Source organism: Pelodiscus sinensis, chromosome 17 (genome assembly GCF_049634645.1).
Source record: "Pelodiscus sinensis isolate JC-2024 chromosome 17, ASM4963464v1, whole genome shotgun sequence".
In the NCBI taxonomy this organism is placed as follows: Eukaryota; Metazoa; Chordata; order Testudines; family Trionychidae; genus Pelodiscus; species Pelodiscus sinensis.
This window is the reverse complement of record NC_134727.1, coordinates 3,113,779-3,141,414: the sequence shown is the minus strand read 5'-3', so window position 1 is coordinate 3,141,414 and position 27,636 is coordinate 3,113,779. Positions and strand designations below refer to the sequence as shown.

At 52.7% G+C, this 27,636-nt stretch overlaps 1 protein-coding gene across 2 annotated transcripts; it reads right to left on the bottom strand.

Moving 5' to 3' along the window:
* Positions 1-338: 338 nt before the first annotated feature.
* On the bottom strand, positions 339-27,636 carry ECSCR (endothelial cell surface expressed chemotaxis and apoptosis regulator). 2 transcript variants are annotated; one of them, XM_006110351.4, is made up of 7 exons: positions 27,483-27,636; positions 10,098-10,214; positions 9,158-9,271; positions 7,290-7,388; positions 5,946-5,982; positions 3,779-3,875; positions 339-2,807 (listed from the first exon to the last, which is right to left on the bottom strand). In XM_006110351.4, the coding sequence occupies exons 1-7, from the start codon at positions 27,538-27,540 to the stop codon at positions 2,799-2,801; spliced, it is 531 nt and encodes a 176-aa protein (XP_006110413.2). In that variant the 5' UTR covers positions 27,541-27,636; the 3' UTR covers positions 339-2,798. The 2 variants fall into 2 exon arrangements, with proteins under 2 accessions (XP_006110413.2, XP_075756233.1); XM_075900118.1 differs by lacking the exon at positions 27,483-27,636 and adding an exon at positions 11,673-11,813.

Sequence of the window (27,636 nt, the reverse complement as noted above, 5' to 3'; positions counted from 1 at the left end):
CTCCAAACTACATGCTTTTCCCTTTCATAATTTTACAGATGAGTTTGGCTGGTTGTTTAAAAAACACCTTTGCAGTCCACCTTTTAGACACATTTAAATTATAACCCTAATGGATTTATTTAGAAACTCAATCGATAGTTACTTGTGAAAATGTTGCTTTTATTCTTTATTATCTTCTGTAAAACCTGACTGCAAGTCAATAATTGCTATCAGCATGTTTCAATCCTGCAGTCTCCAGAATACATCCTTAAATCACCCTATGAAATTAAATCAAGCTAAATGATTGTGCCCCATTGACTGGTGCAATGGAGTATGTGTAACAACACATATATTGACACTGTCATTGAAAGCGAGATTTATTTTTCTTTCATTGCCATCAGTGTTTATCTTGAGGGTCGATATAACTTGACGTTCACCTCAAGGGAAGTCGAGATCTGCACGTTTTGCAGTATATAAATAAGGCGTTTATAAAAGTCTGTTCCTTCAGACTATGAAGCAAGTTAAGTTTATTAGCACAAGTCATGAGTGTAGGCTGGGCAGAGAGGAATGTCGTTATCAGACATGGAATTTGGCTTTAAAATGTTCAATTGCAAAATATAGCACCCAAGAGTTTCAAAGTTACCTAAGGATCTGAGTGATAAATCCTCATTGCAATCAAATGGGAACTGGGGGTCCAGATCCCCTAGGCAGCCTGGGGAATCTCAGCTAGTATGTGTGTGTTTTCACTGCAGACTAAACTTGAGGGAACGACATCTAGTTCTGGACACCTGAGTTAGTCTAAGCTGAGTGAGAGCAACTGCATTGCCCTACCCAAGCTACTGCCTCATCACTCACGCAGCACACGTTGCATGCAGTGAGAAATCGGAGATAGGGCAGCATTAGGCATCTGGGTCCTTCCAGGTTCTGTGGTGCTCACCCAGGAACCTTTCTGATGGCGTGGCTGCAGGAACCTTGGCTGGGCCATTATCCCGGTGGAGAGCACTAAAGAAATGCCTAGGCAGAGCGTCTCGTTGGAGTTTCCAGGTGTTCCTAGCCTCTGTTTGTCAGAGGGTGGAGATGGATGGCAGGAGAGAGATGGCTTGATCGTTCCCTGTTCTATTCACTCCCTCTGCGGCACCTGACATTGGCCACTGTCGGATACTGGGCCGGATGGACCTTTGGTCTGACCCAGTGTGGCTGTTCTTATGTAAGTGCAGTATAAGTACTGTAAGAAGGGAGTGGCTTGTTCCTTTTTGGGCCAAGGAGCACCGGGCCCTGTTCTGGAGGGAAGCCCCACAGACAGGTGCAGCAGATCAGCTGAACAGCAGCTAATGATTGGTCAGATTCCCAGTTGAGGGGCATCAATGAAGGTCTAGGAGAGAGTCCAACGCACCCTCTCCCGTGGCTACAGCCAAAGGCTCTAAGGGGCAAGCAGACCCGCAAGGTTGGAGAGGATTAGACCTTGAAGGCCAGTTGTCAGTCAGGACCAGGACTGTTGCTTGTGTCACTGTTCCACCTTTGTGTGTGTTTGTTTGTCCCAGGCTGGTGTTTCTGTCCACCAGTGAGCAGTGATTATGCGCCAAAGTCTCTCTACCTGAGGACTGGGTCTACATCAAAAAGATGGGAAACCCCACTGTGTCGTTCAGGGATGTGAACAATTCACACTCCTAAGCCAGTGCGAGGCTGAGAGAAGGATGCTTCTGTCTACCTTGTGCCGCCTGTCGGGCAGGCGGATTAACTACAGTTATTAACTCCGGTTGTTGTAAGTACCGTTGAAGCGCTACAGCGGAGGAGCTGCAGCAATGCTGCTGTGGCACTCTAAATGGAGACATAGCCTTACACCCGGTGGCTCGCCGGCACTGTTAGCGAGGCCCCAAAGTGGCAGAAAAAACAAGACTGCACGCCAAAAAGAGTCTTTACTTCTGTTATTCCAAGTACTTGAACCATTTTATTTGCCAGCTGTTGCTGAAATAGAGCAGAAGTGGCTCATTCTGTCGCCATTCAGAAAGGATCAGAGCCCAGACCTGTTGGAAGCATCACCTACTCAGAGACCACATTTGCCATCCGATAAGGCTTATGGGTATTCCCTGCCTGGAGCATACTGTGCTGATCTGCCTGGCTGAAGGTTAATTCATAGTAAAGATAATAAAAATACTTTGCACTTCTCCAGCAGCTCTCCTTCATGGATCTCCAACCGCTTTCCAGGCATTCATCAGTGCAGCCTCTCCACACCATTGGGAGGTAGGTAAGTATCGTTCCTGCTTCAGACAGGCAAACGGAGGCACAGAGAGGGACTTTCAGCAATTATGCCTCGATTCAGCAAAGCAGGTAAGCATTTGCTGAAGGCCCATTGACTTCAGGCCTGCTTCACACTTGCTGTAGTTAATGGGCGTCTTTCTGTTGGTTTCAGTAGCCTTCGGATCATGCCTTTCAGTGCAAGGCTGAACTGGGACATCTGTGAATGTGATCAGCTGTGGGACAAACCACTGACTGTCTGGCAGGGATGCCAAAGGGTCATTAAGGGAGTGGTCTTTGTCACTGGGTTGTTTGGCTCTCCTCCCTCTAGAGCTTCTAGAACACACAGAAAGTTCTGTGCTTACCAGAAATGTAGTTAGAACATCAAACATTGCAAGAGGCTGAAGTCAGCTGGAGAAAACTCTGATAGCTCCCATAGGGTTATTTTGCTCGGCCTTAGGATACATGCATTCACTGGAAAGGATGTAATAACTTGCAAAGGGAAAGCCTCCCCCTGCCATAATAGAAAGTCAGTCCGGATTAGCTAGCTGTGTTTCCTCATGGCTCCCGTCACAGCACTGTCTTCATAGCACCTACAAAAGAACCAAGACACGAGGATTCGGCAGGCGTCCAACAATCCCAAGTCCAAATGCTCGAGTAGTTGTCCAATAGTAACCCCCCTGGGGAAGTGAGGCCGTGTCTACACTAGGAAAGTGTTTTGAAATTACTAACTTCAACTTAACCCCCAATTTCACAAATTCAAACTAGACTGTCCACGCTACAGGAAAGCCTCAAAATGAGTCCGAAGCAGGCTCCGTTAATGTGGACGCGCTATCTCGACTTGGCGCCCCAGGAAACACTGGGGAGTTTGAATTACTCTGGGGAGTAATTATTTCAGAATAGCAGCCCCGGAGCGTCCACGCTACCTCTATTTCACAATAACTATTTCTGAATTAGTGCTACTCCCAATGAAAGGCAGGAGTACAGATTTCAGATCTGTTATCTGTTCAGGTCTGTTCAGGTCTGTTATTTTGAAATAACGGCCTTGCTCATGTGGACACTCCCACTTATAAATTCAGCCTTGGGGGTGTTATTTCGTAATAAAGTCCTAGGGTAGACCAGGGCTGAGGGACCAGTTGTTGGGGAGGAAGATAATGTGAATGAAACCATGTACTGGAAACACCAGCACCGATCCCAACCCCTGTGAGAACAGTGATCCCTGATCTCTTAAACAGCCCTCTTGAGCTGAAGAAGAGCTCTTTTCGCCTGACTAGTGGTAGTCCCCCCCAGTTGTGTTGTCATCTGGCCACTAGATGGCAACATAACCCTCCCTTATACCCACAAAGACAGTACAGGGCTTCACAGGTCAAATAGTTCAGGTGAGTTTTGGATAAGCAGCCAATTTCGTCCTTGCTGGTGTGTAGCAACGCAGACCTCTGCATGTGGGCATGGACCTGCTTATTACCACTTTTCCAGCGGACGAAGAAAACAAAAGGATCTTCCCCCTCGGGAGAGAAATGACATCCCCAGCAGCTCTTTACAAGGAGAGGCTAGAAAGAAAAACCTTTTCCGAAGTGGGGTAAGTTGCACTGTTGTTCATGCTCAAGTCCTTCATGGAGATCAGGGTGACGCTGCTCTTCTTAGCTGTCGCTGCAGAGCAACTACGGAACAAGAGAAGGTGCAGGTCAATTACGGTCTTTGGGAAACTAAGGCAACTGTCAGAGGAGAGAGGGCTTCCCAGCACAATCAGACCCAGCTAGGGAAACGGATGATGACTTCAGTGGACTAGAACTAGATGCTGGCGTTTTTCCTCTCTTGTTTACTGGTTCATTTCTAATCCACTACCAGAGAGAAGCCCAAGCTGTAGAATTCAAATCTGGCTCTTGCTCTCCCCCTAGTTATGGCTTCTGGATTAATGGAGCCAGCTGGGTCAGTGAGTGACTGACTATGAAATTTGGATCTGAACTTGGAATCGTTCTGGTTTGGACCCATCTCTGCCAGTACAAATGAAAGATCTTCTCATGCGGCATGTCCTTGTCGGTCTCTGGGAACGAGTTGTGGTTTCACACCAGTTCCTCAGTAGATAAATGTGCACGGAACAAAACTCTCGGCACAGGTAGCACCGGTTTGGGCAAACTCAGTGAAGAGGCCAAGGACACAATGAACGGATGGAGCCTGAATTGCCCTTTCCCCACGTGGTCCTTCAGCATCGTGGTTGAACACATTGCTAGGCCTGGGGAGTCGTGCACTGACTTGCTCATGCTGCGTCCTGTTCCGGGGGCTACACAGAGTTCAGCCTCCAGGGCCTGGTTGTTCAAAGAACACCAGGAACATATTGTTTTAAAATGGGAGGAGCATCAGGGGTATCACTATAGTCCATGTAGTGGAGGAGCATGAAAATAGCGAGTCCAGCAGAGGTGTCCTTTACCGTTCCTCTGCTGACTCGTATTGGATTGTCAGACTAGAGAAGGGTGGTCCAGTGGTTGGGGCTCTAGCCTATGACTGGGGAAACCTGAGTTAATAATTCCCTGCCACAGACTTTCTGTGTAACCTTGGGCATGACCCTTAGCCTCCCAATCACTCATTTGTAAAGTGGGAATAAATACACTAAAGAGTGCAAGGTGCTCAGCTACTGTGGTAATGGGGGGCTGGGTTGTTATACAAAACCTAGGGTACGTCTAGAATACATGCCTCTGTCGCCAGAGACATGTAGATTAGGCTACCCGACATAGGAAAATGAAGCGGCGATTTAAATAATCGCCGCTTCATTTAAATTTACATGGCTGCCGCGCTGAGCCGACAAACAGCTGATCAGCTGTTTGTTGGCTCAGCGCGATAGTCTGGATGCGCGGGTGTTGACATCAAAGGTATTTGTCGACCACCCAGGTAAATCTCCTGGGATGAGGTTTACCTGGGTGATCGTCAAATACCTTTGATGTCGACACCCGCGCGTCCAAACTATCGCGCTGAGCCGACAAACAGCTGCTGATTAGCTGTTTGTCGGCTCAGCGCGGCAGCCATGTAAATTTAAATGAAGCGGCGATTATTTAAATCGCCGCTTCATTTTCCTATGTCGGGTAGCCTAATCTACATGCCTCTGGCGACAGAGGCATGTAGTCTAGATGTACCCCCAGTCTTTGGGCCCACTTCTGTCTCACCAAAGACATTTTCAAATCTGGGGGCCTAACCGTAGGCATCTAAATACATAGTTAGCTACTGGAATATAACTAGGTGGATTTTTCTGAGCTACCCATTGGCTTCAATGCAGCTCTGAAAGGAGGTACCCAAATAGGTATTTTTCCGTTAACTTTTCCATTAACTCCACGGGGGCAGGACAAGGCTCTGTGTCACTTTTCACCAATTCCAAATAAATCTCCTGACAGTCCCCTGCTAACCATTTCCCTTGCTAGAATGAGTCTTGGAAAAAAGGATATTGGGGTCCTAACTGTCAGGGTGGTTAAACACTGGCATAAATTGCCCGGGGAGGTTGTGGAATCTCCATCACTGGCGATATTGAAGAGCAGGTTGGACAGACATCTATCAGGGATGAGCTAGAATGATGCTTGCTCCTGCCATGAAGGCAGGGGCCTGGACTTGATCTCTCACGGTCCCTTTCAGTTGTCAGTGTTCTATGATGCTAATAGGCACAACAGCGCTACAAATAAATTGTGCCAATGTCGGCTCCTTCATCATGGGTGTTGCAGAAAGCTGCGATTCCCTAGCAGCCTTACCTTTCAGACACCACGGAGCTCCCCGGTTTCTGTTTATCTGTTGGAAGGAGGGGAAAAAAAGTTGGTGCTGTGTGGAATTCTATGACTGAGCAAAGTGAGATTTATTCCGAATGCCACTGACCACCACACGAGTCAATCAATGGAATGTTAAAGCCTCTGTCAGGTATTTCAGCCCAGTTAGAAAAAACGTCTCCAACCTCACGGTCTACAACTGAGTGAGCTGATGTTTGCGTTGCTTGTTTCGGTTAAGCCTTTTGGCAAACATTCATCTGAAGAAGTGGGCTGTGCCCACGAAAGCTCAGGATCCCATCTGCATGTTTTGTTAGTCTTCAAGGTGCTGATATTTGTTGTTTTTTAAGTTTTTCCGTTGCAGACTAACCTGGCTACCCCTCTGAAGCTACTGATCAAGTATTGTGTCAGTACTGGAGCAGCTTTGCCCCCTACTGGGCACTGCTTGCTTGAGCTGCAACATAGGCATCACCTGGAAATCTTACTACACTTTCCGTGCAAACATGGGAATGCAATGCTAATGCGGTGTGGAGCGAGAAGCTGAAACCCGGGAGACGTAGCCAATTGCATCGAGACAGCGCCAGCAGGCTTATCTCTGTCCCTTGTGTGTGGGGTTAGAACTTGGTCTTTCACTATGGCTATGTCTAGACTGCGCGCATTTTGCACAAATACTATGCAAATGAGGCGAAGCGTGGAATATCGCCGTACATCATTCAAAATTAATGAGACTCCGTTTTTGTGCAAGAGACTTTTGCGCAAGAGCTGTTCTTCCTGAAAAAAATGCAGAAGAACGGCTCTTGCACAGGAGGAGGGTTTTGCGCAAAAACGGAGCCGTGTAGACGGCTCCTTTTTGCACAAAAGCCTCTTGCACAAAAACGGCGCCTCATTAATTATGCAAATGAGGCATGGCGATATTCCACGCTTTGCCTCATTTGCATATTGTTTGTTCAAGAGGCTCTAGTGTAGACATAGCCTATATGTTCACACTGCATTGTTTTATTTACATAGGCAACAATGACTATTCGCCACTGCACAAGACAAAGCTGTTTTTAATAAAAGCATCTTAAACTCATTCCCTCCCCCTCTAGTCAAAGTAGGCAGATCAAGTTTTTTGCTAATTAGTAGGCGTAAAGGAGAAGATAATTGCAGGATGAGACCAAACATCACATGTTTCAGCCTACAAAGAATTTTTATACTACAATTACATGGGCCCAGTTCTGAAGTCCATCTGTGACTGAAAACAGGGATCTGGACCAGAAACACCCTTTATCTCCATACACAATCCACTTGTGGCCCTGCTGGAATGCCTGTAACCACACAAGCCCATACAAATACCTTCTGTATCTTTGGCACGAGTACACTTGAATCTCAGACTGACCACGCTGACCAGGATGATAACAACAACTACCAAAATGACTATGAAGCTGATGACACCTGAGGAATGGAGAAAGGAATAATTAGTCAATGATAACGTAACGGAGCCCAGTCTGACTCCTCCTGAAAGTCAATGAGTTAGCTGTGTTGACTTCTACAAGGTTTTGATTGTGTCCCCAAGGAAAAACATGAAGCAGATTTCTATTTCTGTTGTAATGAATATCGAAGTGTATTGGCCAGAGAGGTGATACTGACTAGAATGAGAAACCTCTTGCTCTTTTGTTTTAGCTGGTATTGTCCTCAAAGGACAATGTATCTTGATTTTCAATTAACCTTTAATTCAAAAGGCTGAGTTAGCTCCTGGGGCAGGTCTACACTACAAAGCAAAGTTGACCTAATTAACACAACTCCAGCTGTGTGAATATCACAGCAGGAATCGCCCTACCATAGGTCAAGTTACTGCAGGGTCTCTTCTGCTGGAGGGTCGATGGGAGAAACTCTCCCACTGACTTCCCTTGTGCTTTTTGATCCAGTGGAGTACCAGAGTCAACAAGAGAGTGATCGGTGGTTGATTTAGCGGGTCTTCACTAGACCTGTTAAATTGACTCCTGTGAGGGTTGATCACTGCAGGGCCGATCTCCAGTAAGTGCAGCCATGCCCCTAGTATAATTCTACTTGGTTGAAGTCACTGGAATTACAGCAGTAAAGAATATAGGCCAATAGTTCCAGTCCAGACTATTTGGAAATCTCTTCAGTATCTCCATAAATTCCTAAAAGCTTTGGAATGTTTGTTTTTAAAGTGGAGACAATATTTAGAGACCCTGAATAATCAGTCATCGGCCCCTGAGATGCCAACCCTAAATCTGAACAGGACATCTGGCTGACAAACAACAACAGTCTGTGGTAAATCAGAATGTGTTCATTGGCACACGTGATCCAATTGGTCAATACTGCTCCAGATTCCCGAGTGCTTACCTCTGTGGACATAAACAAATGAAATTTATTGAGTCAACACATGACTTTTCAGCCACTCAGGAGCAATGTTCCCTGTAATCTTTTCCATCCATGTGTGGATTTTTTCCCTCCATGTGTGGAATAATTTTATGTGCACTGAGGCATGTGCAAATGTGCACCACTAGGATAAACAAACAAAAACAATATCTAGCTATGGATGCTCTGCTAAAATCAGCTGGGTGGCATCTGAATTTCTCCCGAGGGGCCGCACAAACGCACAGCTTACAGGGAACACTGCTCATGAGCCAGGATTCTCCTACTTTACACGATAAAGAAGCAGATGCTTTTCGCTCTTTTCCTAGTGTGGGTCAATGGAGGCTACCGAATCCATGTTCACTTGTCATTGGACACTTATCTTTGGGCAGGAGGGGGAGGCCAATTGAAAAGCATCTTAAGGTGGATCATTATCATTTCCATTATTTTGGGGATGATCTACAGCACCTCTTTACCCCATCTTGTGCGTGGCATAAGGCAAACAGGGAGTTAACTGACACGAGTGGACAGGATTAAGCACAAGGCTAGGAGGGATGGTCCAATCAGGCTCTCAGCGAGAACAGGCAGCTGCTTGGTATTCAGGCTGGGGACAGGCAGAAGGCCACAGGCTGGGGGTTTCACCTAGGTTGCGTGTCCTAGTGATGCAAAGCCATTTTGTTTGTTTCCATGGGTCACACACACCGAGAAGGAAAGCTGATGAGCCAGCTGATGTGCTCCTCCAGGCTTTGAACCTGTGACTCCAAAGGTGGCTAGCAGACTTGGGGAGAGGCCAACGACATCCCCAAGCTCCACCTCCGCGCCCCCGAAAGCCTGGCCCTTACCAAAGGCTGCCATTGTCAGGGCAGATTTCTCCTCAGTCGGGGCAGGGTCGGGGAGGGCTGGGCTGGTGCTCCGGTCTGAGGTGGAGGCTGTAGAGGGAAGTTGTTCTGAAGCACCTGTGGAAAAGGCAGTTTTACCGAACGGCTTGCTTTCCCCTCAGAATCTGGGAAGGACGCGATTCCGGGGCCAGTGCCGCCGTTCGCCCACGGCGCTGTTTAGCCTGACTGCAGAGAGAGACTGAGCGGCTCCTGGTGAAGTCCACGCAAACTTCCCTTGGCCTCCAGGGGAGCAGGAGTGGGACTGTAAGTTGCACTTCTGTGCCCCAAAGAGCCACATGACTGAGCGAACGCTCACACCCTCCCGCTTCACAGCCGGCACAGAGAGGCAGAGGGACTTGTGGTAGGGAAGTAAAATCCCATTTCATTGGTTAACTGGTTAATCTTTAGCCGATTAAAGGGCGGGTCGGGGGACTGCTCCGGCTTGGCTGGGCTGAAGGAGCCCTGCCACAGCCAGGCTGGAGCAGCTTCCCTGCCACAGCTGGTGAGTGCTTAGAGCCTGTATCCCCAAAAGCACTGGGCATGCAACAGTCTGGCCTTCACTTCCCCTGCCTCCCTGGCATCCGTTGTACAAAAAGGCGCCCGCTGACAGGACAGGAGCATGGGGTGCACAATCTGACGCTCAGTGTATCTGTCCCTGCTAGGGAAGGTGAGCTTGTAGGCCTCCCGGGGGTAGCTTGACTCTAGCTAGCACAGGTACACAGTAACCGTGCAGACAGCACAGCACAGGTCAGCAACCCGACTGCATCTCGATGCCGACTAGATGAAGGCTGGGCCGGATCCGCCCACCTGGGCCAGTCTTACCCCGCAGCGCAGACATGCCCTGTGTGTGCCGTCACTGCAATGAAGCGCGCGGTACCGTGCTAGGAACACGGCAGGCACTTACCGCCAGCAGTTGGTTTCCCCTCAGCTGGGGCAGAGGGAGGGCTTTCTGCCATCTGCCGTGCGGGCCTGGATGTTGACGGCGTAATTAGTGTTGCTGAAGTCAACCCATTCGTAGCCTCTGTGGAATGAACGTAGGGTTATTTTTAAGTCGCTCTCATCACGCCGTGCTCATTCCGAAACAGCTCCCCTCAAGGCAGTGCCCTTCTCTTGAAGCCCTCCGGCCTCCTGAGAGTTATGGGTGGTCTGTTAGAAAGAGCTGCTTGAGGAAACCGCTTCCGGTTTTGCTTGAGGGACCAGGGTGCCTGTGATGTTAGCAGGAGTTATTGGGCAGGAAGGGTGTGCCTCCCCCAGCCCTGCGTTCACCTACTGCCCATGTGCGCCCCTTCTCCTCCCCAGGGGTTAGGGGTTTTTATCCACCAGCTGGTTCATCATATGTAATGTCGGGGAGCTCTTTGGGGCAGCTGGGGTGGGGTGGAGCAGGGGCAGGAAGTGGCGGGACAGGGAGTGCAGCAAGGGCAGGAAGAGGTGGGGCGGGGGGAGCAGGGGCAAGATGAGGCAGGGTGGGGGGTGAAGCAGGGGCAGAAAGAGGTGGGGCAGGGGCAGGAAGAGGTGGGCTGGGATCAGTTGCCCCCAGCCCCCCAGGGTAACTTTATTTTCTGCCGGTCTTTCATTGTTCTGTGCGTCCTTTCCAGTGGTTTGCATGGTGCAATAAGCAGCGACTGCCCACTGGTCCCGCTTGGCGGAGAAAGGCTGTTGGAACCGGCTTTAGAGCCACGGCCACAGTTAACACACGTGTGCAGGGGCCGTGTTCAGTCGGGACCCGATGCTGTTGAGCACTGGGGTCAGATATCTAGGGCTCCAAAGCTGCAGATCTCAGCTCCCCAAAGGCTGGGCTGGAAGCCAGTCCTCCCCCCACAGGCCTGGCCCATGGACAGGGGGTGAATTTCACACTCGCAGCTGATTTCAGCGCAGCGGCTGTTCTGAGAGGGGCTGAGCTCTTGGACAGCCGGGAGATGCAGTGCTAGGCTCTGCCTCTGGAAGAGAGAAGGCAGCTTGTCCAGGAAACCAGAGGCTGGCGTTTTCCTTCAGGCTGCCAGGGAGAGGGATTCTTTTGGCAGAGCCCCTCAGGCCATTCTGCCTCCATTTGCGGCAGGTCTCTCCAAATCCACCCCCAGGCGCCTGCCCCTGGGCATGCTGCGGATCAGGGGTGGAGAAGCAGCTGCAACCGGAAATATCTCGCCCGTCCCGATCCTGATGGAGGGTGTCACTCTCGTCTGTTCCTCCCTCCTCCCCCAGATTTCTGCTGGGGCGTAAGTCTAGTTCCTGGGGCAGCGCTGCACATGGGAGGCAGTGGAGCAGCACTGCCTCCTGTCACCCTTAGCCGTGCCCCCTTCCTCCGCTCAGCCTGGGGGTGACCGAGGTTACAGCTGCTTTGCACAGCCATAGCCAGGGACCTGCTGCTGCTGGAATGTCGGACGAGCACCCAACGGGTCCTGACTTTCCCGCCCCTTTTCTCTAGGCACAACCCGGCCTCCCACCAGAGAAGCAGAAGACGATGGAGGGAGCAGACACATACAGCTCGAAGAGCAGCAGATCCTGCAGGCGAAGCAATCCCTAGGGTCCTACTGCCCCAGGCAGTCCCGTGCACAGCAGGCTCAATGCATGTAATCCCAGCTCAAACAGGCCCCAGGCCCAGAGAGTTTGCACCCAGGCAGGTCAGGGCTTCAATACGGGGTGAAAACGGCTTTGCAGGTGCCAAGAGACAGAGCCCCCGGTTGCATCTGCCTCATGACAACACAGGAGCTGGGCTCGCGCATGTCCCCTAGTGCTGCTGTGGTTGTGCACACAGTGCGTGCGCACGCATACTGTGCGCACCCTGCGTGGTGGTGATCACGCACCCAGGGAGCCCATCTCGGGGGTGTTATCCAGCCCTTGTGCGCAGGCCTGTGCACACCCGCACAAAAGAGGAGGGGAAGATACAGCAGGAATGATAACAATCCCTTACAAAGGTCGCATTTTTTAGGCCTCCAGGCAAATGAATGACTGTAATTCCCTGGACGAAGCAGTTATGGAATGAAACTGCTGGGCCTCTCCTCCCACGCAGCTCAGCTCCCGGGGCTGGAAGCCAAGGAGCAGCCTGACAAGTGAGCAGCTGACACTGTGTTCTTGCATTGTCGCTGTGCAAACCACATTACTGCCATTGGTCCAGCGGGTTGGAGCAGGAATGAGAACAGCCCTAAGAGAAGGAACGGAGGGCAGGAGCTGGTCATGTGCCTGCCGGCTTCCTAAGAACTGACCTTCCACAATGCCCAGAATATGGGAGTTCAGAACCAAGAATAATTAACTAACAATGTTAACAGGAATCATTGGGGTTCCCTGGAGCGCCTGGCCTCTCCAATAGGCATTTGCTGTTTTATTCAAGCTCCAGCTCCCCCAACATTTGTGATTACGTGAGAATTGCAGCTTTCACGTGACTAATAAATCTTAGTGCGTCTGTCTGTCTGTCTGTCTGTCTGTCCGTCCAGCCTTCTGTGAGTCCGTGTGTTCAAGAATTCCTAAACAGTAAGAGCTAGATCCGTGTTTCTCAAACTGTGCTCCGCGGAGCACTGGACATCCCAGGGGTTCTGCGAGGTTGACAAACTGGAAACATCGATAGGTCAAACACATACAATCAGTGGACCGCTGGGGCTCCGTATATATTTTTACGCATGTAAAGGGCTCCGGAGCCCAAAAGGTTTGAGAACCACTGAGCTAGACCATCAAATTCAGTAGGCAGCTCCCTCTTCTCGTTACTTAAAGCCAGGGCAGGGTTTAGTTGTGCCAGGACAATGGGATGTGCCTGGAATTTGATTGTTTCTCATAAAATAGAAAGGGAGGGATCTGGTAAGAGGGAGTTATGCTGCAGAATGACTCACCACCAACTTCACACCCCACAACAGAAACAATAACCAGGACTGATCCCTGCGACAACCCCCATTGCCAAGTCTGGCTACCCGAGTGACACCCTCACAGGACCTAACCACATCAGCGGTACCATCAAAGGCTCCTTCACCTGCACATCTACTAATGTAATATAGGCCATCATGGGCCAGCAACGCCCCTCTGCCATATACAGCGCACACACCGGGACTTTGTCTTTATGCAGAAGAATAACTGGACACCAATCAGACATTGAAAGCCAACACACAACATGCCAACATGCCAAAGGCTGTGGGGAGCACTTTAACCTCTCTGGACACACCGTTTTGGACTTGCAAGGTGTCATTCTCAGACAGAAACCCGGCAAAGGTAGACTGCCGAGAGAAACTGCCGAGCTGGATTTCACGTGCAAATTTGACACCCTGAACCAGCTCTAAACAAACACATCCAGGTACCCTCGCCTTCTCACCACGGGCGGAGATGAGCCACATCCATTCTGATTTAATTAGCACTGACGTCACAGTCCCATCTCTGTCTTGTTTTTGTCCTCGTCTCTCTTCCTGTCTTTTTCTCTTCCGCACCCGAGGAAGTGAGTTGTCAATCTGTTAGTCTTTTAAAGTGCCACAACTTTAAAGTGTTGTTTTATTTGGGTGAGACACAGCCTGACCTTACAACTCTTTCCAGTACAAGGTGTTTGTTGTTGTTTAAATAAAGAGGCCATGCCTGAGCCTGAGCTGGATGAGGGTGGAGTCACACAAAGGGCCATTTTTCTTATTACGTTTATGCATTAAGGAAAACTCCCTGGACTTCATATAAGGGATGATCTTGCGATAGTGCTGGAGAGAGTAGATGCCTCAGGAAATCTTTTCCACCTCCCCCACTTTGCGTTTCAGTTCAATTAATGGGGTAGGGCCTCAGACAGAGAGTCAGGAAACCTGGCTTCTTTCCCGCCACTGACTCACTGGATGACCTTGGGCTGCTCACATCATCTCTCCTCACCTCTGTTTGCCCAGCTTCCAAACAGAACGATACTGACCAGCTTTTGTGATGTGCCCTGGAGCGAGGGACAGGGAAACACTGTGCCAGAGTTCAGCATTGCTGTGCCCGGGGTATGTTACAATGGGCGTTTGCCGTGCAATTTACAAAGAGAATGAGGTGCAAACTGTTACGAGTGGCTAATTATTGGATCGTCATGAATTCTTTGGCTTACTGGAGGGTTTGTAGAGATGCCCCCTGTGTGTGCATGTCTGTGCGGGCTCGGCCTCGGAGTGTGTGGGACCCTTTAATCCTAGACAGCTATTTTAGCCTGTAAATCAGACAGTCGCCACTGAGATGGCTGCCCTCACTGCCCTGTCCTCGCTCCATGCACTAGCTGTCACTGGCCGGGTTCTGCCCATCCTGCGGCTGTACAGTTCTAGGGGTGGGGATGCGTGTAGTTGCTCATGCAGAGATGAATGGAGGAAAAGGAAGGGGCATTGGAAAAGGTGCAGCCCAAAAGGAGCGGGAGGTGGTAGCACCTGCTGTGACCCAGTCCGAGATCAGAGTTGCCCCTGGGGCTGCTCTAACTTACAGCTGCTTCCCCACCACTGTCTTTGGACCTAAAATGTGCTGCAGACACACTCGCACCGTGTCCCCTCTGGCCCAACCTCTCATCCCCCCCCCCCCCCCCCCCCGCCCCTATGCAGGGCTAGAGGAACGGATCCTCACGTCTGTTACCTTCAGGGAGTTTCACGCCAGTGTGAGCAGTGGCTTAGTAGGTGGCATTTATCTGAGGCTGTGCCTAGCCCGGGGCTCCCCTGTGCTGCTGCAGGGCCCCTCTTTTTGGCCGGAGACCTGCCCCTGAGGCTGGCTCCAGCACCTGCTGATCATGTCCCACCACAAGTGATGGGGAATTGCATTCTGCCAGTCTCCCTTGCTTCTGGGCCCTGAACCAGGCCCAGGGCCCTTCCTCAGTGTTCCACATGGCTGCTGAATGGTGCTGTGATCTGCTGAACAGCTGCCGCTGAAATGCACGGTGGCGAAGCATTTCAGACGGGTGATCCCACAGGAGCGGGCCCTTCCCTCACAGACAGGATCATTTTTATAGAAGACCAGTCAGCTGGTGACGGACTCAGGAACACGCTCCACCCACATGCCCATGCGCTTTACCCCCACTAGACTCTCCCTGGGTGACATACCCAAGAACACTTATTCACCGATGTGTCAAAACCACACCCCTCGGTCTGGGGCAGTGCTGGTACGTGCGCTGTGTATCTTGCGAACCGTGTAAACCACTACTTGGCCTCTCCCACCAGCCACGCATGACCCCAGATGTACACTGCCTTCTCACTGACCTGGTTTCAAAGAAAGTGCACGTTACCCATTAGCTGGAATCATTTTTTTTTCAATCTATTCTATTAAAACCCTTCCTGAGTATCGTGTACAATTGCAGCCATTCTCATTATTGCTAGTCAAAAAGCTCCGGCACAGAAACATCATAACGGCAGAGACAGCTCGTTGGCAGCGCATGCCCTACACACCAATACCCAAACGGATACTCACTAGAATGCAAAGTCAGTAGAGTGCCAAAGGAACTTACAAACCGCCGGGTTCCACCAGACACCAAAGGGACCGACCTAATCCCGCCAGCTCAGCCAGAAATGCCCCGCAGCACCAAGGTATGTGAAAGAACGGGCCAGACTCCTCCTGGGCATAATCCCACTGCAGGAAGTTCTACCAGAACTCGATGACCGCCCAGTGATAAAGATCAGTCAGGCTGTGTATTATGAGGAACACTCTTTATTCGTCGGTTTATTTTTAAAGCCAGGTTCTGTGTAAATCTGGATTGATTCCACTGGCAGGAATGACTTCTGGGGAATGACTCGGGAGTCGCTCTGCTTTCTTGGACAGCAGTGTAAATGCAGAATCTGGCTGAAATTGTTCTGGAGGCTTAGATCTCATTGTCAGGTTCTCCCCTTGCCCGCAGAGAAGTGATCTAAACTAGCCCACTCCCTTGGGCAGGATTAACCCATCGCTGCACCCAAGCAGATTCCCCCACCCCCATCCTGGACCCCTCCCTGTTGGAGGAGGAAGTGATCTCTTTACCCAGCCCCCTGCTCTCTCCTTGGCAGGGTTGGGAGACGCAAAGGGGATCACAGCTGGGCGTGATCATCCACCGGGAACCAGTTTGCACGTGAATGGAAAGAACTTCCCTCCCTTGCGTGAGTGAACCCTCGGCCAAATGTGAGCGGCCTCACAAGATCGCAGCGCCATTCATGCAGGGGAATGAGGGTCTCTGTGGGCAAATAAATACGTTTTCTACATGTAGGCGTCCCAAGAACCTGGGCGGTAGGCACATGCCTCGTTTGCTTGTCCATTCATCTGGCCCTGGCTGTGCCTTCCACAGATTCAGATCTGCTCCCCAGCAGCACAACTCTGCCCGGCCACTGGAGGTGGCATCAAAGCTCCAGCCGCTCCCCTTCCGCACCAGGGTATGCCTTGCCCATCTGCATGGGAAGGGAGCTGTGCCCCAGCAGGGCCTGCCCTGATCCCATGAGCAGCTCATGCCGGGGAGCAATGAAGCCATGGACACTGGGCTGGGTGTGGACAGGAAATCCCATCCTGTCCCTGAACCCAGGCTTCTGCAAAGTTTTCGTCTGCCCTGACAACAGCCCCTGTGCTGCCATCTCTCCCGCCCCTGTTAGCAAGCATCAGGGGATAGTCATGGCCTAAGCATGGGGGGGTGTAAATAGCCTAACGATACTCCACTGCAAATGTTCCACAAAAGTTTCCCCCTCCCAAAAATATAGAGTTCTTCTTTCCCCACACTATCACTTTCCCAAACAGGCAGGGCACCGTCCGGTCACCTTGCCTGGAGGACTAACTGCCTGTAACACTGCATTTGCTTTGTAGATGAAGCCAAAAATGTACAGCATGCCCATCATTCCAAGCACTTGGAATCTCTACAGTAGCTGCAGTTTACACCTGGTCACGCCAAGCCAGCTTCGCCAGGGCTTAATGTTCTTTGGAAAGAACCAGCTTCCGAGCTGGCAATCGATGCATCTGACTTTCAGCTCACTTGAACAGAAGCCTTCAAGAGTTAAGCCCAGACATTGGAGACGTGGGAATGAGGAAGTGGGGGGAGGGAAGAGGAGGACGCTGCCTCCTAGTGAACAAAAGAAAGGGGAAGGTGACTGCGATGGCTACCCCAAGCCATGAGATCAGGGGCGAGAAAAACATGACCTGGGGGCTGAATGCAGCCCACGGGAGCCTCCACCAGGCTCCCTGCCTGCTGCTCAGAGCAGCTCTCTGAACACTGTGAGCCCAGAGGGAGGGGGGTGGTACATGCTGCTTCGCCCCCAGCATAATCTCACAGCTCCCACTGACCCAAAACCAGCCAATGGGAGCTTCCTGTTTGCAGGCCACGCAGTGCACAAAGTACCCCTCCCCCTTCAGGCTCGCAGCATTCAAAGCCACACATGGCCCCTGCAGGTGTAACCACCACTAGGCGGATTTGAACCTGGGACCTCTGAAGCAGAGATCTAGGAGCCTCTACCCTCCGAGCTAAAAGCCAGCTGGCTCCCAGCCTAAGCTGTAGAGGTCTCTTGATCTTGACTGTTGCTGTGGTCTAGGTACCACTTGAATTGCCCAGTAACCACACTAGGGCTATGGCTACACTCGCGGCTTCTTGCAGGAGTAATATGCAAATAATGCTAAGCGTGGAATATTGCCGAGCCTCATTTGCATACCTAATGAGCCACCATTTTTTTCAGAAGAGGCTCTTGCTCCAGAAGGAGCGTCGACACTGCCCCTTCTTGCGCAAGAAAAACCCTCTTGCGCAATGCCGTTCTTCCTGTCGAGTAATAGGTGTAACGGCTTGCGCAAGAAGGAGCAGTGTAGTTGCTCCATCTGGCTCAAGAGCCTCTTCTGAAAAAAATGGTGGCTCATTAGGTATGCAAATGAGGCTCGGCGATATTCCACACTTAGCCTCGTTTGCATATTACTCGCGCAAGAAGCCGCGAGTGTAGACATAGCCCAGGTGTGTGGGTTTCACAGGGGAATGAAAGGTATGGAGTTTGCACCCAATCCCCAGCACCCCTTCCTGCCCCAGGTTACAAGCCCTTGTTTGTTTAGCCTTCCTCCCCTAGGTTCAAGATCTCTTTATTACCCAGCATTCCCTGTCACAACGAAAGCCGTGTCTGCACCGGAGCTAAGCTTTCAATTCCATCTTGAATGGATCTGCCCCAAGAGAGACTGCTAAGCCCAGAGCTGGGGAGGAAGCGAAGGGCAGCTGAAGCCACAGAGCAGGAGCACAGCCACAAAGGGTGTGTACAAAGGAAATGCCAACCCTCCAGGCATGGCTCCAAGCTCGCCAAGCGGGGAGTCCTCGTGTGCATGGAGGGGAACGACGGTGACAAAGAACTTGTGTGTGGTATGTCGGGGCGTGGGGCGGGGCGAACTCCACTCGCTGAAGAATGTGTTGTTTGTCTGTAGAGGGCCTGTCCAACACACCGGGGTCCCATCCCCGACAACGGCCCCAGGCGCTGCTGAAATACAAACCCGTAACAGCAAAAGGCAGGCCACCTCCGGTAGGGCTGCAATTACGATTCCCATCGGAGCCGTTCCTATGACTTGCCCCTGAATTTAAGGGCAGACCCATAACCTGTTCTTGAGCCTGGAGTGATGTGTGGGGGCTGGGAGGCTGCTGAGTGATTCATGACAGGAAATTTTGCTCTGGCCTTGCTGTAACAGGAAAGGCCTGCTACCGCCAACCCCGGCTCCCCCCAGGGCTAGGGGTACATGTCACCTCCCTCCCTTAGAGAGAACTTTTTTAATTCCCCAAGGGTGGGAGAGCAGGAGAATTTGAGATTCTATTTGTGGGATTTCTTCTTTGACTTCATTCTGTAGACAGCAAGACATATCCATTAAAACCAGGAGTTGGTGGGTTTGAGGGATCCTCAGTCGGCTTTTATTTTTGGAACGTCAGCTGTTTCGAGAGTGTTTGCTCTCAGGCGGCTTTCCCAGCTGCAGCATAAGGAGAGACGCTTGATCTCTTTTAAGAGGGTTACAGTCAGCAGCAGCAGCGACGTAATCAACAGCTGGGGTTCAGATTCAGTATTTCACTGGGCTCTGAATTAGGCCTCAGATGGACTCTGCTCAGTGACGTGGGCTAGCAGGTTGCTGGATTCCTCAGGGAGGGGAATTCTTTTACTCATGAACAGGCTCAGATCTCGGATCTGTGCAGCGGGAGAGGTTGGAGGACATGGAGGGTGTTACGTCATTGGACTGTCATGGAAGCAGCCTGTTTGGCTGTGGGGTGAAAACCTTCCTTTCCAGATGTGCAGGGAGCTCCCACTCTGCTCTCTACATGGTAGCTACAGAGCCGGTGGGACCTTCTGGTGGTCCTCTCCACGCCCCCTTTGGGTTTTATCAGGTGGAGAACACGTGTGTCCAAAGAAGCCAGTGGAATCACGATCATCACCTCATTCTTTGACCTTTTGTCTCAGTTTTTCAAAGCGCTTTGGCCAAGCTTTTCCTAACTGCGAGCCTAACGGCAGCCTTCTAAATTCATTAGTCACTTAATAAGTGACCCAATTTTCAAAAACGCTGCCATGCAGCCACTCCTCGGGTGAAACACAGCAGGATTAAACAGCGCCCAGCAACAAAGAAGAACAGTTTACGATGGCAATAAAGGAATATCTGGTATCTCGCTGAAGTGACAGGTAGATGTAATCGGATGGGTAATCTGTGTAGTTTCTGCTGTGACATACTCCAGTCACATTCCGTAGCTCTGGGGGCCATAGGGTTTGGCGTTTATGAACAATGTATACATTGTTGAGGGTCGGGGATTGCACACAGCTCCACGGTGCGGGCATGGTGAGTAAGCCAGGCAAAGAAAGGGATTGCCTTCCCCAAAAAACTCTGGTGAGCATGAAAGGGGTAGGGCCTTGGGCAGGCTTTGGAATCTCCATCACTGGAGATATGAAAGGGCAGGTTAGACGGACCCCTGGCAGGGATGCTCTTATTTAGATGGTCCTTGGTCCTGCCTCAGGGCGGGGGACTGGACTAGTGCCCGGTCGCGGACCCTTCCATGCACATAGCAAGAGGAAAATTTGCTCAGAGCAGTCTGCCATCTAACAGCCAAGACAGAACATGGGTGGAAGAGAGGCACCCCGTTCCCCATTTCCTAGATGGGGGCTATGACCAGGGCTGGCCTTACCATGAGGCAAACTGAGGCGGCCACCTCAGGTGCCAGATTGTGAGGGGGGGGGCACCACTAGGACCCAGAGTGTAGAAAATTGTGTCTGCTGCTGTTAGTTCTCCTTTATTGGGGTAGGTAGCGGAACAGCCCCATGAGAGGAGCGGAACGGGAAGGAGGCAGAATTGAGACCTTGCAAAGTTTTGGCCCAAGCGAGAGGGCATGGGGGCGTCATTTCAGCTCCCCGCCTCAGGTACCAAAATGTTGTGGCCAGCCCTGGCTATGACCTAGACAAAGTGAGTCACCACAGGTCACGTGGAAGGTTTGCAGCAGAGGCTAGAATTGAGCCCCCTACGCCCGCGTCCCAATCAAGAGCTTTAACCACAGCTCCATGCTCCTGGCTGAGGGCCGGCTCGCCTGTGTCCACCCTCCCGGGGGCTGCTCTCTCGCGGCTCGGGCCGGGTTAGCGTTCTGTGGGAGGGCAGGGCAAAGCCATTTGGCTCTGAGAAGGGAGCAGCGAGCAACGCCAAGCAATGCCGGGAAGCGGCGTGCGTGGGACGGGCCAGCCGGGGCCGGGATCTGGCGAATCCGGGGCAGAGCATCAGCGAAGCAGCTAGCAGTGAAGGAGGGGCCTGGCGAGCGTTTGTCCGCCCCCGCGCCAACAGTCCTCAGCACCGCCAGCCGTCCGAGCACCACAGGCCTGCGCCGGGAAGCCGCTCGCTCCCCGGCTGCTGCCAGGCGACCCCCCCGCCCTGCTAGCGCGGCCAGTTTCCTGAGCACACGCGGCGAGCTGGCTCTGGGTTGCCATGGCAGCGGCGCTCTCGGGCCTGCCCCTCTCCGCTCTATGGCCGCTTGGGTCTGTCTGGCTGGGGCCCGGGGAAGGAGCTGCTGCTAGCCAGGCTGGCGTGCAATAGGCTGAGGAAAGCCTTCTGGCTGGGACCAGAAACCCCCGGCACGCCCCCCGTCCAGCGCCGAACCCTGGTGGGGCAGGGTTCTGACACCATTCCCTCGGAACATGGTACATCTCTTTGCCCCGGCCCCTAGCGCCCAGGATGGGGAAATCACAGAATCACAGAATACTAGGACTGGCAGGGACCTCGGGAGTCATCGAGTCCAGTCCCCTGCCCCCATGGCAGGACCAAATACCATCTAGACCATCCCTGATAGACATTGATCTAACCCGCTCTTCAATCTCTCCACAGATGGGGATTCCACAACCTCCCTGGGCAACTTATTCCAGTGTTTGACCACCCTGAGAGGCAGGAACTTTTTCCTAACATCCAACCTGAACCTCCCTTGCTACAGTTTAAGCCCATTGCTTCTTGTCCTATCCCCAGAGGCCAAGATGAACAAGTTTTCTACCTCCTCCGTATGACACCCTTTTAGATACCTGAAAACGGCTCTCATGTCCCCCCTCAGTCTTCTCTGCTGTGCCAGGCAGAGGCAAACGAGAAAGAACCAAAGTCCCGTCTCCAGGAGAGAGCACAGGGTGGGTTTCCTCTGTAACCTGCAGCAGCAGCTCTGAGAACAAAATGGCAGCCGATCCCTGTGGCTATTGAGCTGTAGAAGTGCTAAGGAGTAAGGGGGGGATACAGCCCTAAGGGCCAGGCGGGGCCCACACTGACACCCCCTCAGGCGCTCTAGGAGGGGAAGCGCCCCAGGCCAGGCAGCTCTGAGACGGCACAGCCACTGTGCCACGCCATAGGGGTGCAGGGCAAGCTGAGGGGGTGAGGGGTTCTGTCCCCCCCATTTTGGGAGTCATGCCTGCACTAAGGAGTGTGGCAGGACTGTGGCTAACCCCCTGCACGGGACCAGAGCAAAGGCATGTGTGAGCAGGGCGCCTGTCCGGTCACCCAGGTTACTAGTGTCCTGTTCCGTCTCAGCAAGACAAAGGCTTTCACTGTGAGCTCCCCTCAGGCTCCCGTACAGCGCTTACGGGGAGGGGCCGCACACGGCTCTGTTGTTGCTGCCCTGCCCTATTGCTTCCTGGCACTTCCTGCCCATGGGAAGCCAAACACCAGCGCACCCGCGGCTCATGCAAAGTTCCACCCGCTAGCCCCACCGTTCAATCCCGGCCCCCAGAGGCCTTGCCAGCCGGGGTCCTCTCACCAAGGTGCCTATCATCAACGACCCTGCCTCAGTTTCCCCCACTCCACCCCCATCATTGGGCTCTGTGCCAGAGCAGGTTCCTCTTATGACTGCAGCCGGGTCATTGTAGTCTCTCCCCCTCCGGGCAATAAGGACCCAATAATCGCAGGCCACTGCCGAGTCCTGACCCCTTTGCTGGGGGCTGGCAGGGGAGCCTAGCCTCTGCCCCACACTCTCCTGTGGCTTCCAGCCCAGGGACCCACAACCCATCGCATAGGCCCTTTGCAGACTCACAGTCTCGGATTCTCCCTCCATGGGGATCCGACTTCCTGCCAGGCTGCTGCCAAGGGCCGCGCCTCTCTGTGCCCTGGGTCTCTGGCAGCCTCCCCCTCCACTGAGCTGCAGCCTCTTAGCCCCTGGGCTGCGGCTGGCCCTGCACTTAGCCCCTGGGCTGTGGCTGGCCCTGCAATCAGCCCAGCTGAGGACAAGGCGCTCCTGCCCGTTAACCCCTTAGTGCCCGGGGTAGAATGGGTCTGTCCACCCCTGACAGGAGTGTGGCTAACTAGTCTGGTTATGGGGCCTGCAAGTCACAGCTGCTAGCTTTAGGCACAGACCTCCAAGGCAGTGATGTAAAATGTCTCCTGTCACCAGAGGACCTTTGCGCCTCTCGATGACACCCCCCAGCAGCCTGTGGCGTGCCCCAGTCCACCTCTGTGATTCACGTGCAATGGTAGAGTTCCCTCTAATCTAGTCCAATGTTCCCTCTAATCTTTTCCACCCATGTGCAGAATAATTTTGTTCAATGTGCACCAAGGCTTGTGCAAATGTGCACCACTGGTAGAAACATAAACCTAGTTGTGTGCGCTCTGCTAATCAGCTGGGTGGTATTTGACTCTCTCCTGAGTGGCCGCCCACGCGCCTGGCTTACAGGGAATTCTGCCCAGATCTCTGCAAACCACGCTTGTTTCTTGCCAAGATGGGCCTGGACCAGCCTCCCAGCCTGCACACTGCCAGACTTGGAGCAAGCTTGGCAGGGAATTCTTGCGGTGACATTGGAACGTGCCTCTTTCTTCTCTGCTACATGGGCCAGGACGGCCCGGCACTCCATGCAGCGGCTGGCTCTAATCCCCAAAGAACCCATTTCCTACATCTTCGGTGCAAATACACCCTCCTGCCCCACATCATCCTTGACCATGAACAGTGTCACAGGCCTGTGGTGCTCAGCCAGGAGGCTGGATTTAACCCCTTTGTCAGCACCGTACTTTCTCCAGAAGTGCCCTCAAAGCACAGCCAGCATGGGATAGCTGGCAGCCTCTGCCCAGGGACCCAAAGGGGGGCCGGTTCATCTCACCAAGCCAGCAGCAGGTGCGCTAAGCTTGTCCCAGCCAGGCTCTTGCATGGTTTGAAGCCAGTAATTCTTAGCGGTTGGGTCACCCGAGTCTGAGTGTCGGCAGCGAGGCCACTTGCTTACGGTGGACAGAGCCCGGCCCCTCTCCCGGCTCAGGGCTCCAGCAAAGATCCACGTTGGAAGCCGAGACGTCCTGGTGTTCACCTACTGGCACCATTTCCCCTAAGGGCACCTGTTGCTGACTCACGATGCCGGGACGCATGGCCCCCTGGTCATCGCTAACTGTTCGCAGAAGCCCCCTCGGCCCCTCAGAGGAACGTGGAGCATGTAACACAGCTAGGCTAGCTCAGGAAGTTCTGCATCGTGAGCAAGCCCTTTTGGCATATGGCTCTCCTGGGACCCTCCTGGTATGCACCCGCCCCCTTCCTCCTCCTCCAGACTGGCTGGGCTTTTTTGGCCAAGGAGCACAGGTCTTGCTGGGTTGGCAAAAGGGGTGGCTGTCCTGTGGGCAGGCAGACAGAGTGGTTGGAGCTGGAGTTCGCAGGAGGGTTCAGGATACCAGGAGGTCAGAAGCCAGGGACTGGATAGCAGAACCAGAAGTCAGTAACTAGACTCGAACTGAGCTGGGATACTGGGGGTCAGAGACTGGAAACAAAGCAGAGATCAGAGCCATAAGTCAGAGGTCTGGAGCCAGGCTAGGTCAGGGGGCCGGGAAGTCAAGTGGGGGGAGCAGGAGCCCCATGTTATGCAGTGCAAACCACGCTGAATCCCAGCCTCCTCTGTCTGTTGCTAGCTTAAGTAGAGCCAGCGGTCCAATCAGCTGCTCTGGGACTCTGCCAATGGGGCATCAGGGGTGGAGCCTCAAACCCTGTGTGAGCAGTTGCTAGGCGGAGGGTTGCAGCGTGGTTGCTCCTGGGGACCTGGGTTCAAGGCCTGTGGGTCATGAGGGTGGCCAGGGAATAACGCAGAGAGGCAGGTGGAAAAGGCTCAGCAGCAGCTTTGTGGAGCAAGACCTGGGATCTGACTCTGTTTCCCCTTGGCAGTGCAGTGAGCTCAGGACCAGAGCCACGTGTGCACTGTGAGCACGGCTGTGACTCCCCTTGTGCGATTGCACACTTACTTGCACAAGCTGTCGGCGCTGGATATGACTAGCAGCGGAGTTGCTAGAGTGACCACCTTTGAAAGGCAACAAAATTGGTGCCAACCCAGCCACGACCACAGGGCAACTCCAGGAGCCCCGGTGCTCCATCAGCCACCTCTAGAGCGCACACGTACCAAGAAGATGGAGAGCGTTGGGTGCTTCCTGCTCTTGGGCGACTCAGACCCACTCACACGCCTGCCTAGTGCCCTGGCATGTTGGCGGGCAGGGAACTGCCACCTTGTGCACGGGGCTGATCTGTTCTCACGTAACACTGGGAAGTGGGAACACAGCAGAGGGCAGGCGCCGTCTCGGCGCCCTGTGCTCCGAAGGCCAGTCAATGATTTTTTTGGGGTAACTGACAAATCCATTAAAAACCAGCCTGGCCAGCGAGATCCCGGGCAGCCCATCACCGGGCCAAGTGCCAAGATGCTGAACCTGGGGGGCACCTACTTGGCATGGCTGCGCTGTGCCTCAGCTGGGCTTATCCCCACCCTCGCGCAGTGAGAATGAGCAGGAATCGCGAGAAGGGGAGCCACACCCCTACTCGTAGGCACTGCAGCTCCTCCCCTCCCCCCCGCTACTTCCTTAGCCAGCACCAGATTGCTCGCAGGCGGCCCAGCCCACTTTGCAAGGGCCCATGCAATGGAGGGAGGGGAGACTCTGTTTTTCCTTGGGAGCACTGGCCACCATCAACCACGTGCCACGGCGAAGAGATTTTCCCTGCTCTTCTTCCACGTCCCCCAGGACGGTAGTTCTGTATCTCGGGACACGCTGAGCCCAGGGCATTCCCAGCCTGCCCGGCCCACACAGCTCTTCCGCGGGATCGCTGTTCCAAAACCAGACCCCAGCTACCCCCGGAAAATGATGTGCGACAGGCGGCACCGCAGTTTTCCCCCTGCCCTCTGCGCTACGCCTCCGACAGCCCCAGCTGCTCGTGTAACCCACACGCCTCCTGGGTGTGGTGCGCTGGCCCAGAGAGTGGCACTGAGCCACTTACAGACAGAGAACAAGTCCGCTCCCTGGCCTTAGCCAAGCGCCAGCTGGCTCTGAGCTTTGTCAGTAGCGGCTTATGCACCAGGCTCCAGAGGTCCCTGGTTCGGTTCTGCCTGTCGGTGCTACGCTAGGGCACCAAAATAAGGTGCAGCATAGGAATTTGCTCTGAAGCAAAACAGACAAGCCAGAATTGCGACATCCTGGACTGCCATGTCAGCGCCACGCTAACGAGACAAAATACGCCAGCATGTTAAATGGTCTCCCGCGGACCACAAGCTGTAAATGAGCCCCTAAAACGAGCGTACAAGTTGGATGGCAAAGGAAACACACAAGTGCCTAAGGTCGCAGGACTAGAACCCAGTTGTTCTGACAATCCAGGGCCCTACCCATTAGGCAAGATTGCCTCCCCACAACAGCGGTTGATGTGGTGGATACGTCCAAGGGGGGTAGTACAAGCCTGCTGGAGAGGAGTAAAGAGGCAGCTGGATTTGAGTTTAAAGGCCAGACTGGAGCCGGATGACGTGGCAGGTCTGTCAGGTCCCAAGAGAGAATTCTGAGCCGTAACTGCCATTGTTACCGAGAGACCAATTGTCCACAACTGCTAAAAAGCTTCCTAGCATCCTAAGGAGCCCATCCGAGTCTGTTAAAATCCCTCTCTCGTTCCCGAGTGGGCAAAATGCCTTCCTCCACTGAAGTCAGCGGTGCTACTTTGGGACGAATTGGGCCAGTCACTGTTTGGATACCATTGCAAATGCCTAGGCACTTGCTCCTAGGAACTAACGGAGCAGGTAGCAACTGAAGAGTCCAGAGTGTTATTCTTTGACAAGCACAGATTTATTCTCTGCTTTCTGCAAATCCTGTTATTCCCCCATCGCCAGGCCTCTACCTCTAGGCAACTCTTCCTAGGACTTAATCCTACAATCCAAACCTTCCAGCCCGACATGCAGGACTAGGTATTGTCTTTGCAGTCATCTGTTCTAGAAACAGCAGCGAGTAACTTTGCAGCCCCTTCTGCCGGCATGGAATACAGAAACAGGGCTATTCCCTGCTCGGCCGATACCACCCACACCCGGCGTGCCTAGAACAAAGGGGGACACCACAGGCCAGATTCGAAAACACGAATCTCTGGCTATGGAATTAACACTTGCCCCGCCTCACATCAAGCAGCATGTGTGAACGTGTAGTGAAAAGCTGAACTATTAACTAATCTCTATCTGCTGACAGGACTTTCTTTGGATAAAGATGGTAAATCATGTTCTAATGTCAGTGTCTTGTCTGCAGCTGTACATCATCTCTATTAACAGCTATGAGAAATGATTAGGGAATCAGTCCAGAGGCAAAATGCTTTGCAGGACAATAATACCTTGCCCATTTCAAAACACAGTAGCTCTAGTCATTCTATGTCTCTGCCGCAGCACGCATCAATTACTTAAAAACCCCCAAGCCCCTCCATGCCACATACACAGCCCCTTCGTTATCACAAGACAGGAGTTTCTTTTAATGTGAACCCTCTGAAATAAACTTCAGCGGAGTGAACATGCCCCGATTTCTAACACGCTGATCTCCCAGTGTAAGCACATAAGCAAATTCTCAGCTTTTCAGTTGGATCTGCTGGGGACTGGGCACCTCTGAGAAGCCGGACATTTCTCCTAAACAGGAGCTAAAATCCCTCTTTCTAAAATCCCCCCCTCCCCTCTGCAGTGGGAGGTAGTGGCCTTACCTAGAGAACACATGCAGCCAAATATCCACACAAGCAGAGGGACGTTCAGCGCCAGCATCTTCTCGGTCACTTGTGCCTGCCCAGCCTGCGCTGTCCATACTGGGAGGGAAAGAGGGGCGAGGAGAAATGTGCTGGCCAGGGTTGATTCTTTCGG